Source organism: Populus euphratica, unplaced genomic scaffold, assembly GCF_000495115.2.
Source record: "Populus euphratica unplaced genomic scaffold, PopEup_1.0 scaffold2.1, whole genome shotgun sequence".
NCBI lineage: Eukaryota > Viridiplantae > Streptophyta > Magnoliopsida > Malpighiales > Salicaceae > Populus > Populus euphratica.
In genome coordinates this window covers 405,538-423,281 of record NW_011499846.1, presented here as the reverse complement: position 1 = coordinate 423,281, position 17,744 = coordinate 405,538, and the positions used below count along the sequence as shown (strand labels likewise).

The following is a 17,744-nucleotide window of genomic DNA, read 5'->3' as shown; positions in this document are numbered from 1 at the left end:
AGACGAAGTTAGTTTTGATATTACTAGAAATGGATTGATTCATGATCCATTCAGATGAATAGTCTAATGTATATTTGAATTTACAAGAGAAATAAATCTAGATATAAAACAAGGTTTGCAATTACTAAGGTATTATTGGATTCAACTTAAATTTTTATAAGTGATTTTAATGCGTTATTGAATCATATTTCAGAATTGTATTTTGAGTATTGATGCTTCTAATATGATAATTTTTAGTATTTTGTTTTTTGAATTTAGTGTTTTAATTCGGATTTTTTATTTATTTTCTTTATGTTTTCTACTTCTTTGTTAATTCCTAAAAGAAGTAGAGGTTTTTTAACCTATTTAAAGTTATTGTAACCTCTTAGAAAAAAACAGCCACAGTATTCATTTATTTTCAGACAATAAAAATGATGAATTGACGATTCGCGTGATCCATTAATCTTCTGTACAGTGTAGCTTCCGCCTGCGCAATACTTTTTTTGCGTCCCTTCGCGGTTCCAATTATGATGACCTGTGATGCATTAAATTGGATCAAATTTTCCATTAAATATTAATCTTGTTAAATCTTGATCTTCAATCAGGTGTCCAGCTTCTCGCTTTCATCTTCCCCATCAACAATGTCGTGTCTCTGTCCCGTATTTCGTGCTTTGAAAGGCTTTGCCCATACTTCGATGACTCTTCTGAGAAGAAAGAGAAGAATTTCAAGTCAAAAGTTAATGCTTCTATAATATATATGTATATATATCGGCTGGCTACTTGCCTTCCATTATGGATCGTCCTGCTCTTGGCTTTTAAGGAGTTATAAATCGTTACTGCAAATTTTGACCAAGATAACTTTTAGTTGTCGTTTCCCAGATAAGAGAGTGAACCAAATGCACATCAAAATTCTGAATAATAATTCTGATATCCAAAAGAGCTCACAAAGTGACTTTAAATAGCTAGGATTGAAAATTTTGTTGTTTTTTTTACTATTTAGAAAATAAAAAATTATACGAACTAAAAACAAAGGTCTAAATAATAGAATTTGGTGTCTTGAAAAACCTCAAACATCATATCTTGATGTCACGACATGCATCTCTTGCCTTAAAAATGTTACGATATGCACAAAAACATCGCAAATCCGACTGAACTATTGTTTCCTTAATTTCATCCTTGCGCTGATATGTCTTGCCAAGGCAGTTCAGCAACTTCACTAGTCCAAAATACCCTGGATTAGCATGTGGGGTTTTACATCGTTCATCCAACCGTAGAATTTGACTCTTTAGTTTGTGAGATCAGTGCTCTTCTTGAGCTGAAAGAACTGGAGCAGCTTTCCAGTTAAGGATAAATAAGATCTCTAGCTAGTTCAGTAAATAAAATTTCTTAACATCTCTTAGATTTTCTTTTCTTGATTGCCAAGGAGTATTCGGATCATTGACTAACTTAGCCTCCAAGGAGATGTAAGCTGGAACTTCGTATCAATGATCCTCTTGGGTTGGTCCAAGTGATAAACGAGTTTACTTTCTTTATAGTTACAGCATCAAATTTAATAGGAAACTCCTAGCAAAAAAGGAAACGGTGTCGTTTGATAAACAAGGTGATGCATGGCAGTTCGGTGCAAAATTGCTTTTGCTTTGCTGTCAGGACTCAGGAGCAGCAGAGGACGTGCCTGACGGCTCGCATTCCACCACAACTCTATCGAAATCTTCATTAATTCCTCACTGTTCTCTTCTACGCTAAAAAGCATACAACACAAAGACAAAACCCCAATTTACTCCCTTCCTGCTTCTCTGGCAATGCAAGACAATGATACCCACATGCTTTCTTTTATTGTTCACTTACCCTCATAAAAACAACGCAGTCTCTTTTTTAATTTCCTAGACATGGGCTCTAACCCTTTTACTCCTTATCTCCTCTGATTTTCTGGTAGACTTTCGTGCTCTCTCAATCTTTTGTGACGAAAGCTGATCAGCGATCATCCCTTTTCTCCTGGTCTTCTCTGTGGGCTTACTTGCATACTAAGGGGCTGTAAGGTGTCTTCTTAAGGAAAGATTCTACAGTTATTTTCGAGGAGACAGGCTTTTGTTTGTGTGTCCTTTCTGTTATTTTCAATACATTATGAAGGTTTCTGGGCTCTGGATTTTGTACTTGATGGTTGGGACAGCCTTAATGTTCCTTAACTGCTCACCATGCACAACTTGCTTGGCAATTACTGGTAAGTGCCTAAGTGGTACTGCTAACTATTTTCAGCTCCACTTGTGGTTTTGCTTGCATCATCGCATTATAGGACAGACATTGACAGAAAGTTTCTGATTTCATATAGGATCTTGTAGAGTTTCTCATTCTCATTGTCTTTTCTTAATTTGGTTGTTGGGTTTTGATTCTCGACATTGCTTTCTCTTTTTAATGCTTGTTCACATTTGGTTCTCACAATTAGGAAACAGATTGAGAAAATAATGCAATGATAACCTTTTTTGTGTGTGGAGATTTGTTTTCAGTGATCGATACGTAAAATGAGTTCGGCCCCTCTTCACTACGAATTGTCAATGTCAAGGCTCTGATTCTGATCTCTATAATTGAAGCAGAACTGTTTGTTTTCTTTCACCTATGAATTGCCGAAGTCACACTAAGAAATCGGGGCTTGCAATACAAAATCCTTGTGTAGCCGAGTCCCTGCTTTTACTTAAGAGTCGAATTTCGTGATCCCTATTGGGTTGTTCTATCATCATACCAGCAGCATTTATTGTTGTAGTTAGCCGTCTTAACAAATCAGGTGGAAATATACATGGAAAATCCAAATCATGCCTAAGTAAAGCTTCTTAAATCCGAAATATTTATCAAGCAATCAATCTATTTAATCATTAATGTACTAGAAGTAAGTTAACTGAACACAGGCATTTCTGCAACTCGACAGACTGGAGAGTACTGTTAAATAATAGTCGTCGGTGGCCGAAATTCTTTTTAAACATGGAGCGCTGGGTGGATTCTATAATCAGGCGCATTGATTTATGCAAAAATGAATTCTTAGTTCAAAGGCTTGTGTAACCAAAGGAAGACTAGCCACTAGATACAAAAATAAAGAAGAGGTGCTTAGCTTTCCCTTCTTAAAATCCCTGCTTTGGAGAGGGCATAACTTGTATTCATCTAGCACCTGTCGTTGTTCTTGAATGGATCCTTGGTTTTAGAGACTGAATAGTTGGCAGAAGAGTGAATAATATGTATTTGTTGTCTTGTAATCATTCTGCAACTTAAGGGTCAGTCCAGAATATGCTGGCTTCAAATCATGGGATTCTTTAAACAATTGGAAATCTTTTCCGGAAAAAACTTGTGAATTGTGATTGCATTTTAGTATCTTTCCTCTAAATAACACTCTAATCTAGAGCGCGCATTGTGCAGCAAGGACTGCAACAATTATACATTTGTGGGCAATTAGTCCTTGGACACAACAATTTTTTGGCCATTTATTGTATTCTTTGCCTTTCCAACAGTGGATAAGGGTTGTCAAACCTTGTATGATCAAATTAAATGTCATGTGGAGTCTTTTGGAATTCATATCAGTGATTATGCTGTGGAATTGGTGCACAAGATCTTGTAAGATGGTTTTTCCAGAGAGAAATTGTTCAATGATGACGAAACTTCAATTTTTGAATTGTTCTTATCATTGGCTAGCAGGAACCACTGGCTAGTGATCATGCTAACACTATGTTATTCCTGAATGTAATTCCAGATGCGGTCTTCACTGACTCTAGTGGTAGCATGACAATGGCAACAACAAGCAGGAAGCTCAAGGTACATGCACTGCAGGCATAAAAGGGCATATAGGCTAATATAAGAACCATTCATTTTGCTTTAATTATGAAGATGCAACAAAGTAATTAACTGGTACCTTTTTATTCTTATCCTATGAAACTGCAGGACAATGGCTATGATCTGAACGATGATGTTAAGACCAATGCACACAACGTGAACCTGGAAGATTACCACCCTATCGATCCAGTTCCAAGTTCAAAAGCTTCCATAAAACCTGGTCCTATCGAGCATGGCACTCCTCTTAACCCATATATTCCCAAGCCTTCTCCTCCTAGTCCTGGTCATCCAAAACCCTTGGGTTAGCTTGGCGAACATACTCATTTCTCAAAAATGATGTAGCCCTTAATCTCTATCTGGTGTCTTGTGTACGTGCCTTGCCTGTTTTAATGTCTGCGTATAGCTAAGTACTTATGTATCCTGCTTTGCTTGGTTTGAATTTTCTTGTAATTTGATGATGTTCTTGGGATTTACTATCCTTCAACAATAACTCTAATGTTTATGCAGTGAATAAATGTAGCAAGATCGCTTTCTTCCCTGAGTGGAGTAATGATTGACAGATCTTGCTGCATGCTTATTCGTTATATTACTTGCTTACACTTCGTTATCCATATCTGTGGCCTGAAAGAGATGCTCAAGTTCGTCTCCTAATCTATGGTTGGTCACTTTAACCTACCACGAACCTTGTTAGATTTGTTAAAAGCTTCTTCTTGTGCTCTTGTATCCTTTTTCTTATAATTTTAAAATCTAATGCTGGAAAGCTTGAGTTACAAGTCGGAAGAGTTGGCTTCAATACCGGATTAATGGCCGGCTTTTGAACAAGTTATCGGGTCAACATGAATTTTTAACTAGATCAGTGAATTTTTTGTTTTGTTTTTTTTCAGCTTGGAATAGTCTAGATCCTAAGGTGACCCGTTAAATGGATCTGGCTTGATTAGTATCCATTACAACTCGAAATAAAATCTAAATCTGATCAAATTCATAGAAACCAAAATCAGAGAATCAATCACGTTTAATAGCTGTAGTGTATACGCTTTATTTACCTACGAGAATTGTTCATGAAGAAAAAGAAAAAGAAAAAAGAAAATATCTTTATTAACTTGAGTGCTAACGAAGGAACAGACGTTTTTCATAGAGGTCCTTGTATACATTAATTTCGCAAGCATGCAAAATGCTCGTAGCGTCCAAGTCCTGATTCTGATTCATAGACCTCAAACTCGTCCATTTCAGTTCGAGAAAGGTTTAAGCAATTAATTAACCTTAATTAATATAAGCTTTTCCTACTGACCATTCCTACCTGACCGAAGGATCTGAGGATTTCAAGCACCAGCGTTGCATCTTCACCTTGCTATAAGCATTATTTATGAGACCTTCAATCAATGGCAACTCCATTTCTAACTTTACATCTACTTTTGTTTTTGCAATTCTTGACGACCGATACTGAGAATTATACCTACTAAGCAACTAGCAGAAAACAAGCCAAAAACATGGAGAGAATACTAATCATGGTGTCCCTCTCGAGAGTTCTAATAAGAATTGAGTGGTAACCATGAACAAGCTTGATCTAGAGGGTGACCAAACCAAACCTAAAAGCAGAAGAAAAATCAAAGAAAGTAGAATTATCCACGCACCAACCCTCATTGACCAGACCCAGGAACAAAAACGATACCTTCTTCTCCAAGCTAAATCTTATTTACCATCCAATTTTTCCCATTAATCAACGTCTCACCTAGCTAGTGCACCAATATTCTCCTAGCTGATTCTCTCTCACAATCTCTCAATGAGAAGATAGAGAGTATCATGATAAGACTTGCAAAAGAGATCCCCAACCATCATTTAGTCCCTACGTGCTGTCTCACTCTTTTTTCTTCTTTTCTTCTCTGGGCTTGCTAGTGGAAAGATGAGCATCGTACTCATTAAAGCAATTGGATCAAGGAAAAAAGCCATTTATCCTAACTCTCAAAGTGGGGTATCGTTCATTAGTTTAGAAACGTTACTTAATGTAAAGCTTAGTTACTTTAAAACCAATTATAATATAAATTGTTGCTTAAGTCACGACACTTTCTAACTCCTAACGATCATGATTTGTTAATAAAGATTTGATTTTAAACTAATTGCCATCTTTTTTTAAGTTACTAACGAATTAGCTTGCCTGTAAATCAGTGCAGGTGTCAGCTTGGAACCACATGATGACCTTGTCAGCTTTTTAGTTCGCTAAATCATTTCATGTTAATGGATTTTAATTATTTTCTTAATTTTTTTTTAAAATAGTTTTGTAATTTCTATCTCTAGCTAGGAAGCTATCACCGTCCAAACCACCAATTACCATCAATGGAACTAGATCAAAAAAGTAATAACCTAGTGCATATTTCCTAGGTTTCAATGCCCGTGTAAAGCTCTGTTTAGCGGTGTGCTGCATGTTTCTTAGTTTTCAATGCCTGTGTAAGGCTCTGTTTTAGCATTGTATTGCAGTATGTTACAGAATATATAATATAAATTATACCTGAAAGTTAATCTAATAACTTAAATTATTAGGTTAAGATAATTTTTTAATATATTATTAAAATTTTAATAATTAATCAGTTATAAATTTGAATTTCATCATCTTTATTTATTTAATAAAAAATATTGATGATCATACAAGTTTTAAATCTAAAAAACTTTCACTTGAAAATATATGTTAGATAATATATAATATAAATTATATCTTAAAACATTACAGAATAATTTAAATTATTATATTCAAATAATTATTTGATATAGTACAAGACATAAGTATGACGGGATTGTGTTTCACTTCAAAATTGTTTTCTTAAAACTCTAATTTTTTTAAAAATATAATTTTTTTTTTTTTAAATCCGGCCTTTTCAAACAGCAAATGCAAAAACTACCCTAATACTGAAATTACATTAAAATAGAAAAAGACTCATGGGGCACATGAGATCAATAGCCCATATAAAAGGAAGGGAATTGTTCATATAGAGAGGCAATTAAGAACAGAAACAGACAGCATGGGACAGGGCATCCTAGAAAGAGCCATGCTTTTTAATCCGCACATGTAGTGTTTTTCTCCTAGATCTTTACGTGCAGTGATTATATCGTAGTGCTTGGGACATCTTTTTATTGCAATAAAACAGTACTAACTACTCACGTCAGGTGCTTGTTAGAGAAAGAACAAGTTGAGGGTGATTCGGTTAGGTTTATCACCATTTTTGCAAGGCAATTAATTAAGCATTTCTGATGAATGTTTGTAGAGAATTAAGATTGCTTGACATGAGTAGTGTTAATAAAGCAATCATTTCCATCTTCATCATCTTAATTGCCTCATAAAACAATGGAGTATCGTTCTCTGTGGTCATAATTCCTTGCCATCTAATCAATAAGATGTTTAATAATTAAAGTTTGCCAATCAAATGAAAATTTTAAACGAAAACCCTAGTTGGGCAAAAGCTTGTTTGCGTCATTGCTGCCGGCAGGTTTAAGTCACAAGTCATTGATATGTATTGCCGGGTCAGTCTGCAAATAACATAGTTTTGGAAAATGTTTTTTCATAAACATCCCAGTAATTAAGTCTCTCATTTAGGCTTGAGTTTGATCGAGTGAATATTTAAAATAAAGCCTGTTTGATTCAAGTTTTAAATATGCAAGTTATAAATCGATTTATGGTCAAATTTAATAATTATGGCTTGTAGAACTTATGATATATATATATATATATATATATATATATATATATATGAGAGGATTGCTTATAAAGAAAAAGAAAAGGAAAAGAGAGAACATCTTTATTAATTTGAGTGCTAACGAAGGAACAGACTTTTTTCCGAGTGGTCCTCTTATACATTAATTTCACAAGCATGCAAAGTGCTCGCAGCGTCCATGTTGTGATTCTGATTCACAGACCTCGAACTTGTCCATGGCAATTTGTATAGTTTTTCCATTGCTGTCTTGTTTGCCTAGCTGTAGCAAAAGGAACCAACGGCCACTGGATCCTGCTTGTTACATAAATGCACACTAAAAATAACTTCCTTTTAAATTTTTAGTGGCACCAAATAATTATCTTAACTATATCAAGCCTCAATTTCCCTTTTATTTCTTCTTCTTCTTTTTGAAGATATATTAACCTTGGTTATTGAATACAGATTCTGTCACCTGGGGTTGGTTTATATTTTTTTTAAAAAAAAAATTAATTAGATGTGACTTGGTAAAATGCCTGAATTAACTTACAACTCGATTAAAAAATTAAAAAAAAATCATAATGATATCATTTTAATTCATTAAAAAAATAATTTATATGGCCTGTGATCTAATGTATTATTTTAGATCGATCTCTAAATTAAGTTTAAATAATATGGTAGTGAGATGCAAGTTTTTATTGAATTAAATTTATATATGGAGAGATGTTACATTAATAACTTATTAAAATTACATTAAAATTTAAAAAAATAACTGATTTTGATGGGCAAAAATGCTTTTCAAGGCCTTAACCACTCTTCAAAGAGTTGGTATGATAGTTGGAGATCATAAATGTTTAGTAATGTGTAGCTAGGGTGGGTACAAGAACTATAATTTAAATTCATTCAAGTTTAGGGTTGGGATGGAAATAGGAGATCGGCACGCTTTTATTTTTGCCAAAGCTGCCACCTCTCCCCACCTTTTTCTACAAGGCAGCTAGTTAGTGCGGGTTAAGGCTCAAAATAGCCCTCCATACATATACAGGTCCTCCTTTTTTTGAAGAGGCAAGGCAAAGGTGCTTGGCTTCGAGCTCTGGTTTTTAGCTTCCTACAAAGCTTGGAGTGGTGTATGGATAACTAGTTGCTCATGCACCCGAACTTAACAACGAGGGATTATAGAATTTAAAAAGTACCAAGGCATAAACATTTTATGCTGGGAAAGTTAATACTTTCACATTTAGTTTTGTAAGACCAAATCAAATCTAGTGACTTGTCCAACCAAAGTAGCAGAAAAATCCGGGTTTGTTTTTATCAAAAAAACACTGTTCAGGTAGGTAGAAAAAACTTAGATTTATCTAAATTAACTCATCTAATCTCTTTATAATCTAAATATTAAATCAAGTTAACTCAAGTTATTTTATAATATGTATTTGATAATGCAGTATGAAGTATTTTTATAAAAATAATTTTTAATTAAAAATATATCATAGTAGTTGATAATGATGTTTTTTTAAAAACATTATCTATTATGTTAGTATATTAAAATTATAAAAATAATATTTAAAAAATATCAATTTGATATTTTTTTAATTAAAAAAATAAAAAATTAGACTGAATTACATAAATAAAATCACCCTGAAATATGCTTCCACATATATACTCAAGCTAAGTAGATAAGCTAAGTAGATAAAATGCATGCTAAAGACATAATAATAATAATAATAATAATAAAAGAAAGCACTATCCAAAGTATTTCGAAGGTTAAAAATAATTAAGAACTAATGCGGGGTCCGGGGTGGAAAGAAGTTGGATTGATTTTGATACCACACGGGTTAATAAAGCAAACACTAATGACTTGGATTAACTTAATATAGAGCTTGAGTTATAATAACTCAAAGCAGGATGATAGTCCTTTTTCAACAAAAAGAATATTAATTATAGTTAGTTAGCATTTGGTTATTGGGGACGCAAGTGACTTTCCTAGGCCCAGATTAATTATTGGGTTTTGATTTAGTTGGTGATTACATTCTTTATTTTCCTTATTAAGTGGTTGATGCTCTACGATAGCGAAATTATTATCGTCTTTAGATTTTTTTAAATATATATTATTTTTCTGAAAATAATAAATTAGTTTTTTATAAAATTTTAATGTATTGATATAAAAAAATTAAAAATTCAAATATTTTAATATATTTTTAAAAGAAAAACATTATATATCACAATACCAAATACACTTTAAATATAAAAAGAATTATAAATAAAAAAAAAAAAAAAAAAGATTTTTACAATAAGAAAAGCATACTAAGCATGTAATTTAAAATTCAAAAAGCGACGTTTTGTTATTATCTTTAAAAAAAATGAAATAATGAGGTCACAAGGAATATATTTCATGTTTTAAAATATATTAAAGTATATAAATTTAATTAAAAATTATCATGTGAATAAATTTATTTTGTCTTTATTTATATTTTCAATCAAACATGTTTCTTCTTTTCTTTGTATTTATTTTTTAATCATAAAATACTAGCTAATCATAGTTGAATTAACGAAACCTGAGAACACATTACCACGCACAAAACATCATTACCTCCCCATGTTATAGTTAAATTTTTCACTTCAAGAGATGGTTAAGGTATGATTATTAACTTATTATTTTCAGATGATATGTTTTGGAATCTAACTAGAAAAACAAAAGGGTATTGAAGTCTCTCCATCCCATCTCTATTTTATTGCTTGAATAAATCCACGAATAAATGTCTTGTCAGCGCAATTAGGTTGTCTAACCATGATTTCTATTTGTCCGATGTCTTACTTTGAATGTCACTTTCCATTTTACCTCAAGCAAGAGACATAAACCATCATTTGGGTCTAGGAAAAGCATGATGAATATGATCAAATGATGATGAAGAATTGCTTCAGCTAACAAAACAAAGTTTATATATATATATATATATATATATATGTTAATTTTGCCCCTCACTGTGATTGTCTTTGTCCTCCCCAATCCAATGACTTACTTTGAAAATTACTTTTCACTTTACCTTAAGCAACTCTAGTTTGAACTGAAATTTCTTCCTTGTAGATCGTACATTCAGTTTACTTTTAGGTGAAGCTAAGAGTTTTAGTTAAGGCCAAACAAATCATCATTAACGTTATTCTGACACCTTTTTTATTTATTTTTATATTTATATTAACATTTTAGCCATGATAATTTACACCTACCACGAGTTCTTGTTTGTAAACGGTAGATATGGCTTAGCACTTTCATTTTGGGAAAATTTGGTAATCCAAGTCATTGTTTTGTGATCTAAGCCTGCTCTGGAAGGTAATTTATAATTCATTAATCTGAAATTTAATTCAAATTAGTTCGTTAAAAAAATATTATTTTAAATACTAAATTGAATTAACCTAGATTAAATCATTAACACTTTAATTTTCAATTGAGTTAATTATAGAATTGAGATTTATAATTAAAAATGAAAATGGAAAAAAATAGAGGAAAAAATATAGAAATTAGTGTGTATTTAACGATGCAGTGGAAATTATTTTAGTGAAGTTTTTTAAAATTAAAAACTACTTTTTTATTTTTAAAAATATTAATTTGATATTTTTTAAATAAAAATACTAAAAAAACAGATTTAACTGTATTCCAAAGGAGTAGTTTCACACATGTCAAAATCAAAACGGCTATTTTTTCCATAATTATAAAGAAATTTAAATTCAGCGCAGTGTCATTTGCGTAGCGTCGCTCCAAAGATTCACACGCTGCCCCTTTCTTTTCATACACCTCCAGTATAGCGTACAAAACTAACCCACAAACTCGCTTTCAAGTATAGCCACGTCATCAAAACGCAACATTCTCCTTGCCCATTTCCAAAACTACCCCCATTATTAAACACGTCACCTCCTTAACGCGCGAGTCTCCGATCCCATATATAACCAGCGAGTACATCAAATCTTCAAAAATCGTGTCCAAATTCACATTTATTAGAGAAAAAAAATTGGAGGACGACAGTTATTCTCCAAAATCTCGCCTCCAGTTAAACGACACCACTCTTTCTGCTATCACGCCGGGAAACGGTAACGGTCATAAAAAAACTCCCCGGTCAATTTTTGTTTCTCTCACACTCTCTCTATATCCACACTCACTCACTGATTTATCTCCTTAATTCTCTCTATAATTATTTTTTAATAAATTAATTGACTGGGTTGTAAACAGATATTAGGGTTTCGACGAAGAATGATATCTGAATTGAATTTTGAATTTATTTTCTCACGACAATGGTAACTGCAGTTTCATCACCGATAAACCCCAAAACGAGATCAACAGCAAGAACAACGCAAAACCTAAACCCTGCAAGACCTCCTTTATTACCATCAGACCCTGACAATGCTCTCGCTCCTCGCCGTCCCAAATCCCGGGAAGTCAGTTCTCGTTACTTGTCATCGGCATCGGCATCCTCTACTTCAACAATTAACCGGTGCGCATCACCATCAATTTCACGACGAACGGCCATGATGACTCCAACTCCTTCCGCTGCTTCCGCAATCAAACGGTCACAGTCATTGGAGCGCAGGCGTCCGGCTACTCCGAGAACTAACTCTCTTGATTCGAGAATAGGAAATGCCAATTGTGGTGGTGGTGGTGAGATAACGAATGCTCAGAGAATGTTGATTACTTCAACGAGAAGATTATCGGTGTCGTTTCAAGGAGAGTCGTTTTCGTTTCAAGTGAGTAAAGCGAAGCCAACTTCGTCTCCCAGTGCTGTAAGAAAAGGAACACCGGAGAGGCGTAAAGCAACTACTCCAATACCTACCAGAGGAGCTGATCAGGCGGAGAATTCAAGGACTATGGAGCAACGTCGGTGGCCAGGGAGATTGAGGCAACAGAATTCCATGACTAGAAGCATGGATTGTTCTGATGATGGGAAGAAATTAGCTGGATCTGGAGTCAATTTGAATGTTGTTAGGGCATTGCAAAATTCAATTGTGGGCAGCAGCAGCAGCAACAACAACAACAATATTATTAGGTCTTCAACTGAAAGCAGATTGAGCTCTGACTCTACTGCAATTGAATCCGCAAAGCCGTTGGATGTTAACGGATCTGCTGTGCATAGTGAGCATCGTTTGGCTTCTGATACTGAGAGTGCATCATCTGGTACTACTTCAGAGAGTAGTAGTGGAAATGCTGTTGGTGTCGGAGGACAAGGGGAGCGTGGAGCTCATGTATTAATTGTGCCGGCAAGGTTTTGGAAAGAGGCTAATAATAGAATCCGGCGGCAACCAGAGCCTGTGTCACCAGGTTCTCGGAATGCTGGGTTAAAAGGACCTAAACCTGCTAAACTTATTGCACCAAAGAAGTTTGGAATTGATAGTCCGGTATCTTCTCCCAAAGGAGTTGTTAATAGTCGGGCACAGTTGTCTCCTATACGTGGCGGAGCGTTGCGGCCTGCATCACCTAGTAAGTTTGGGACATTATCAGGAGCTTCGTTGTCTCCTATGAGGGGAATGAGTCCTTCGAAAGTGAGGAATGCTGTGGGAGGTGTTGTCAGTAGTAATTTGAGCAATGTGAGTGGTACTTTTTCGATTTTGAGCTTTGCAGCTGATATTAGGAGAGGGAGGATTGGGGAGAATCGGATTGTGGAGGTGCATCTGTTAAGGATTTTGCATAATCGGATGTTGCAATGGCGTTTTGTCAATGCCAGAGCTGATTATGCTTTGTCAGCCCAGAGGTTGAATGTAGAGGTATGATCTCTGTTTTCTATGATTTAGTATATATTTTCTTTATTTGGTGTATTTTGCTTGGTAACTACTACCAGTTGATGAATGGCATGGAGTATTTTAGTGGAAAGGAAACCATAATAATATCTTTGCTGCTTCTTTCCATGTTGTCCTGCCATTGGTGTTCTACCATTGATATAATTGTCAGTGAGAAGTGCTGGTTTTCATTTTTTTTAACTTAGGGATTTGATCTAATCTGGATGGTTAAGTAATGCCTAATAAAAACTGAAGAGCTGTCTTGAGGTTGATTGGCAATCAAGAAGTAGATAGTCATGGTCATTCACAACAGAAGGGGATGAATTTTTCGCCCAACTAGTTGGTCACATTTGTGAACTACTAGTGGAAGGGAACTTGCTAGTTCCTGATAATGCTTGCATAAGCAGTAGGGAAGAACTTATAGGTTGATATCAAATTTGTGCCATGATGACTGGTGTAAGGTCATGTAAATTGATCGGTTGATGATGTATGATTGGTGGAGGTGGGGTGGGGGGCATTTGAAAATCCCTTTGAACATGCTGCTTTATTTCGTAGTTTCTGACATGGTTAAAAGGAAACTTACTGCCTGAAAAGCCTAACAAGAGGCTGAGCCATTGGAGATGGGGCAATGTCATTTGGCGCTCTGCCCTCTTATTTTGGTGTTGGAGTTTGAATGTCTATGTTAAAAACAGGTAGTTTGGCGTTAAATTCCCATCTAGGTACAACCATCCATCAAGTCTAGTTTTGAGTGTCATGTATTCAAGGGTGAAGATGATCTGTTAATATGGTAATAAACATAGTAGGGGATCAGTTGAAAAAAAATATATAATTGTCAAATCACGTGAGTTTAGCTTTTTAAAGTTTTGTGGAGGGTGTGATTATAAGGTGAATATAAATTTCTAGTATATTGCTTTTCATCTCTCAGCCTAAATTCTTAATAATGACAACTTATTGAGCGGCAATTTTTATATATGGGTCAAACCTTCTTAATTATGGGATTGATGACTCTTATTAACGAAGAATTTGTATTGTTAGTGAAACCATACTGACAAGATGAATATTTTCTTGGCTTGAGATGATATGGAGAAAAGATTGATTTTTAGTTTTTACCCTTGTATTTAATATGATAGGAAGCTGATTCTTCAGTTCGCATATTTTGATCATGTTGACAGGTCATGGATGCTAGGTTTTCAAAGTTTCTTTTAGAAGCTTTAGCTAAAAATAATTGCTCAGACCCCCTGCCCCTGTGTTTTAGTTCCCTTCTAAATTTTTTTTTTTTTGAATAAGTCAATTCTAGAACATGAAACTCACAATTATATTATTCATGTTGAACTATTAATATTTTTCACTAAAGCCTGATTGACTGTAATAGCTTGTCCATGTGAGAAGACATGTGTTGTAGATGTGTCCATCTATCAATTCTAGCGTTTAGTAAGATTGTGGCAAAAGTCAAGCTATTTAAGGACATGTAAATAATAGTAATACCCAGCATTTCCACTTTTGGCTGATATGATGATGGATGTATTGATTTTTTGTCATGCTTACCTTCAATTTTATTTTGGTTGACTTGTTTATTATGCAATTTAACTTATTTATTATGCAATTTAACTTAACCAATCAAGTTATCTAAGAGGAATTTTCTTGTCTAAATGTTCTTCTCTGTACCAGAAAAGCCTGTTTAATGCACGTGTAACAACATCAAAACTGTATGAATCTGTTAGAGCAAAAAGAACAGAGTTACAGTGGTTAAGACATAATTTGAAGTTGACTTCCATCCTCAAGGGGCAAGTAAGATACGACTGCATCATACATACAAGCACTACGTTTTCTTCTGTTGCTGTACTTGTTTTTGTATTTTATGCAAATTTTACTGGTGCACTTTTAAAGTGTTTCTAATAAATTGAATTTTAAAAATATGGCATTTTTAATTTTAAGCTAATATTTAAATCCCGTGATTGAAAGTGTTTAAATCCTCTTTGTTTGTCACCTCATACACACGCTTTTTCATATAAACTTGACTCTCACTAGGCTTTATTCTTGAGCCGATTGTCAAAGATGTTCAAACCATATGACTTGATTTCAACCATGTCATTGCTTTGAATACTATTTAAGTTTTTTCTGTTTTGTTAAAGAGCAATGGCCAAATCAAAGTTTTATTTTAATGGAGATGTATGCTTTATTGGAGAGCTTAAAGGTAGTTTATTTCAAGTGATTTTGTGTTTTAAACTAATGGTGCATGATTGCTGCAGATGCTATATTTAGAAGAACTGGCATTGATTGACCAGGATTACTCCCATTCTTTATCAGGAGCCATTGAAGCTTTGCAGGCTAGCACACTCCGTCTGCCTGTTGTTGGTGGGGCAAGGGTATGTGCCATTTTCCTTGTCGTGATTTTCATTTTGGGCATGTTGGTTTCAGATGGGTTTCTGATAATTGCGTGTTTGATTTGTAATTCTACAGGCAGATGTCCAGAACCTGAAGGATGCTATATGTTCAGCGGTTGATGTGATGCAGGCAATGGCATCCTCAATTTGCACACTGTTATCCAAGGTCATTATTTTCCTCTTCCCACTCCTCTCTTTCATTTTCCTTTTTTAACCTTCATTCTTTCACTCATTCTTTTCTGGATTTTATTCAGTATCAATAAGTGAACATTTTGCCATGTTATGCTCTGTTTGTCACGGGTGAAATAACTTGTTTTTTGGATTCAAGTAAAAAATATTTTCCTGGAAATATATCATTTTTCTTTGCTTGACTATTTTAAGTAAAATTTCCTTGAAAATGATTGTCTGGTTTTTGGTATATATGGAAAAAGATGATTTGGTAAAATATTTTCATCTCTTGAGAACAGTAAGTTGTCTTCCTTTGTTTCAAGCTTTTTTGCCCCTTTGATTGTAAATGTTTTTCTGTTGACCAAGTTTTTCCAATTGAACCAACATGAGAAAATGAGAAATATTGTATGGAAACATATTTTACGAGAAACAAACCTACACACACACACACACACCCCCACACACACACACACACACACACACACATATATATATATATATATATATATGTATATCAGTGTTTAAGCCCTTTTCTTTCAAGTTTTAGATAGTTCAGTGTTTGTGCTTAGCTAGAGGTCTAAAGTTTAATCTTGATATAGATGGAAGGGATTTCTAGGATGAAGAGCGGCTACTGCATATTTTGTTGCTTGGAGCTGGCCATGTTGGCCTCCCAGTGAATACCCCTTCAAAACCCTAACCCCCCAAAGAAGCTCCTTAAATTTTATGGAATTGTCATTAAAATCCTTCTGCCTTGCCAGGGGCCTACTACTGGAAATGATATACTATCTTCTCTTGGTGACTCACAAATGGAAATATAAACACTTTGTTGTGACTGATTTTTATTGTGCGCATACAACCTAGTGTTGGCTGAATTATGAACCTTCCAAAGATGGCTTTGTGCGATCATTGTCAACGTGTTAACAGTTTATTTATCCTTGCATTACCATAGGTTGAGGAAGTGAACTCTTTGGTGGTGGAACTTGAAAAGGCAAGTCGGAAGGAGTGTAATAGGCTTTATCAGTGCAAGGATCTATTGTCAACCATTGCAGCCTTGCAGGTAATTGTGTTTGGTTTACTCTTACAAAGAATTAAGAAGGCGGTATGGAAGTAAAATTCATTTTAGTGCTTTTGTTATACTTAGTAGAGGCGCCATCTATATCCTGATCTTGTAGCTCTTGGCATTTTACCTTTAATGCTGTTAGCTTTTTAACTAAAAGTGTTCATGTTGCCAGGTAAAAGAATGTAGCCTGAAAAGTCATATTTTACAGCTAAAATGAGTGCCTTCCAGCCTGACAACACAAGTGTAAAAAGCTCAAATCACTTAACTCCTTCCTTAATGCTAACAATATCAAATCAAACCCCTTTATCCTCCGATTCAAGGAACTGAGAGGAACTAAGAAAGTATTGAATGGACAAGCAAAAAGTAGCTATTTTGTACGCGTAGATGGCACGAAGTTGTCGATCTCAAAGTCAGATTTAGATTGTATTTAGGTATTTCTCTATAGGGCAGAGTTCATCGTATGTAAATATATACAATGATATTTTCAATCTCTTTCTTTTCCTGGTTTCCTCTTCCGGTTTTTTTTCCATTCTTTAGTTCTTGTTTGTACTGTTTTATTTACGTGCATTCGTGACTTGTGAGTTGCATTAGGTGTCCCAACGATGATTCTCTGCAGTTTATTTCTCAGTACATCCATCTGTTGTGTATCTCCAACCTATTATCCTTGCTTGATCAGCAGTTACTGACCTCAATCAAAAGCGAAACAAAGAATGTTGTTATTCGAAGTTGTAAGAAATTTAATTATACCATCGGAAAAGAATGACTGTGTATTGGGCGTATTGCCTGAAAATGGATGTCATTGCTATATTAGGCTTTTTCTGGGCCTGTTCTGCAGTTATTCTCTTTCTATGAAAAGGGACCATTGTTATTTACACGACTCTCTAGTCAAATTCAATTTTATGCTGTTGGTTA

General features: G+C 34.5%; 2 protein-coding genes across 3 annotated transcripts; both read left to right on the top strand.

Annotated features, from left to right (window-relative positions):
* Window positions 1-1,086: 1,086 nt before the first annotated feature.
* LOC105128740 (uncharacterized) lies at window positions 1,087-4,371 on the top strand. Its single transcript, XM_011030541.1, has 3 exons — window positions 1,087-2,197; window positions 3,710-3,771; window positions 3,898-4,371. Exons 1-3 carry the CDS (start codon window positions 2,101-2,103, stop codon window positions 4,093-4,095), a joined length of 357 nt encoding a protein of 118 aa, XP_011028843.1. The 5' UTR covers window positions 1,087-2,100; the 3' UTR covers window positions 4,096-4,371.
* A 7,059-nt stretch (window positions 4,372-11,430) lies between these two features.
* LOC105128730 (QWRF motif-containing protein 2-like) lies at window positions 11,431-17,366 on the top strand. 2 transcript variants are annotated; one of them, XM_011030522.1, is made up of 6 exons: window positions 11,431-13,208; window positions 14,889-15,008; window positions 15,470-15,586; window positions 15,681-15,770; window positions 16,722-16,829; window positions 17,005-17,366. In XM_011030522.1, the coding sequence occupies exons 1-6, from the start codon at window positions 11,745-11,747 to the stop codon at window positions 17,047-17,049; spliced, it is 1,944 nt and encodes a 647-aa protein (XP_011028824.1). In that variant the 5' UTR covers window positions 11,431-11,744; the 3' UTR covers window positions 17,050-17,366. The 2 variants fall into 2 exon arrangements, with proteins under 2 accessions (XP_011028824.1, XP_011028830.1); XM_011030528.1 differs by lacking the exon at window positions 14,889-15,008.
* Window positions 17,367-17,744: the final 378 nt, after the last annotated feature.

Bases quoted from the DNA above. Each gene is read 5' to 3' on its own strand.
- LOC105128740 (XM_011030541.1), top strand. From the start codon at position 2,101: ATGAAGGTTTCTGGGCTCTGGATTTTGTACTTGATGGTTGGGACAGCC. The intron at 2,198-3,709 runs GTAAGTGCCTAA...ATGTAATTCCAG, and splicing joins AACTTGCTTGGCAATTACTG to ATGCGGTCTTCACTGACTCT. The intron at 3,772-3,897 runs GTACATGCACTG...ATGAAACTGCAG, and splicing joins CAACAAGCAGGAAGCTCAAG to GACAATGGCTATGATCTGAA.
- LOC105128730 (XM_011030522.1), top strand. From the start codon at position 11,745: ATGGTAACTGCAGTTTCATCACCGATAAACCCCAAAACGAGATCAACA. The intron at 15,009-15,469 runs GTAAGATACGAC...TGATTGCTGCAG, and splicing joins CTTCCATCCTCAAGGGGCAA to ATGCTATATTTAGAAGAACT. The intron at 15,587-15,680 runs GTATGTGCCATT...GTAATTCTACAG, and splicing joins CTGTTGTTGGTGGGGCAAGG to GCAGATGTCCAGAACCTGAA.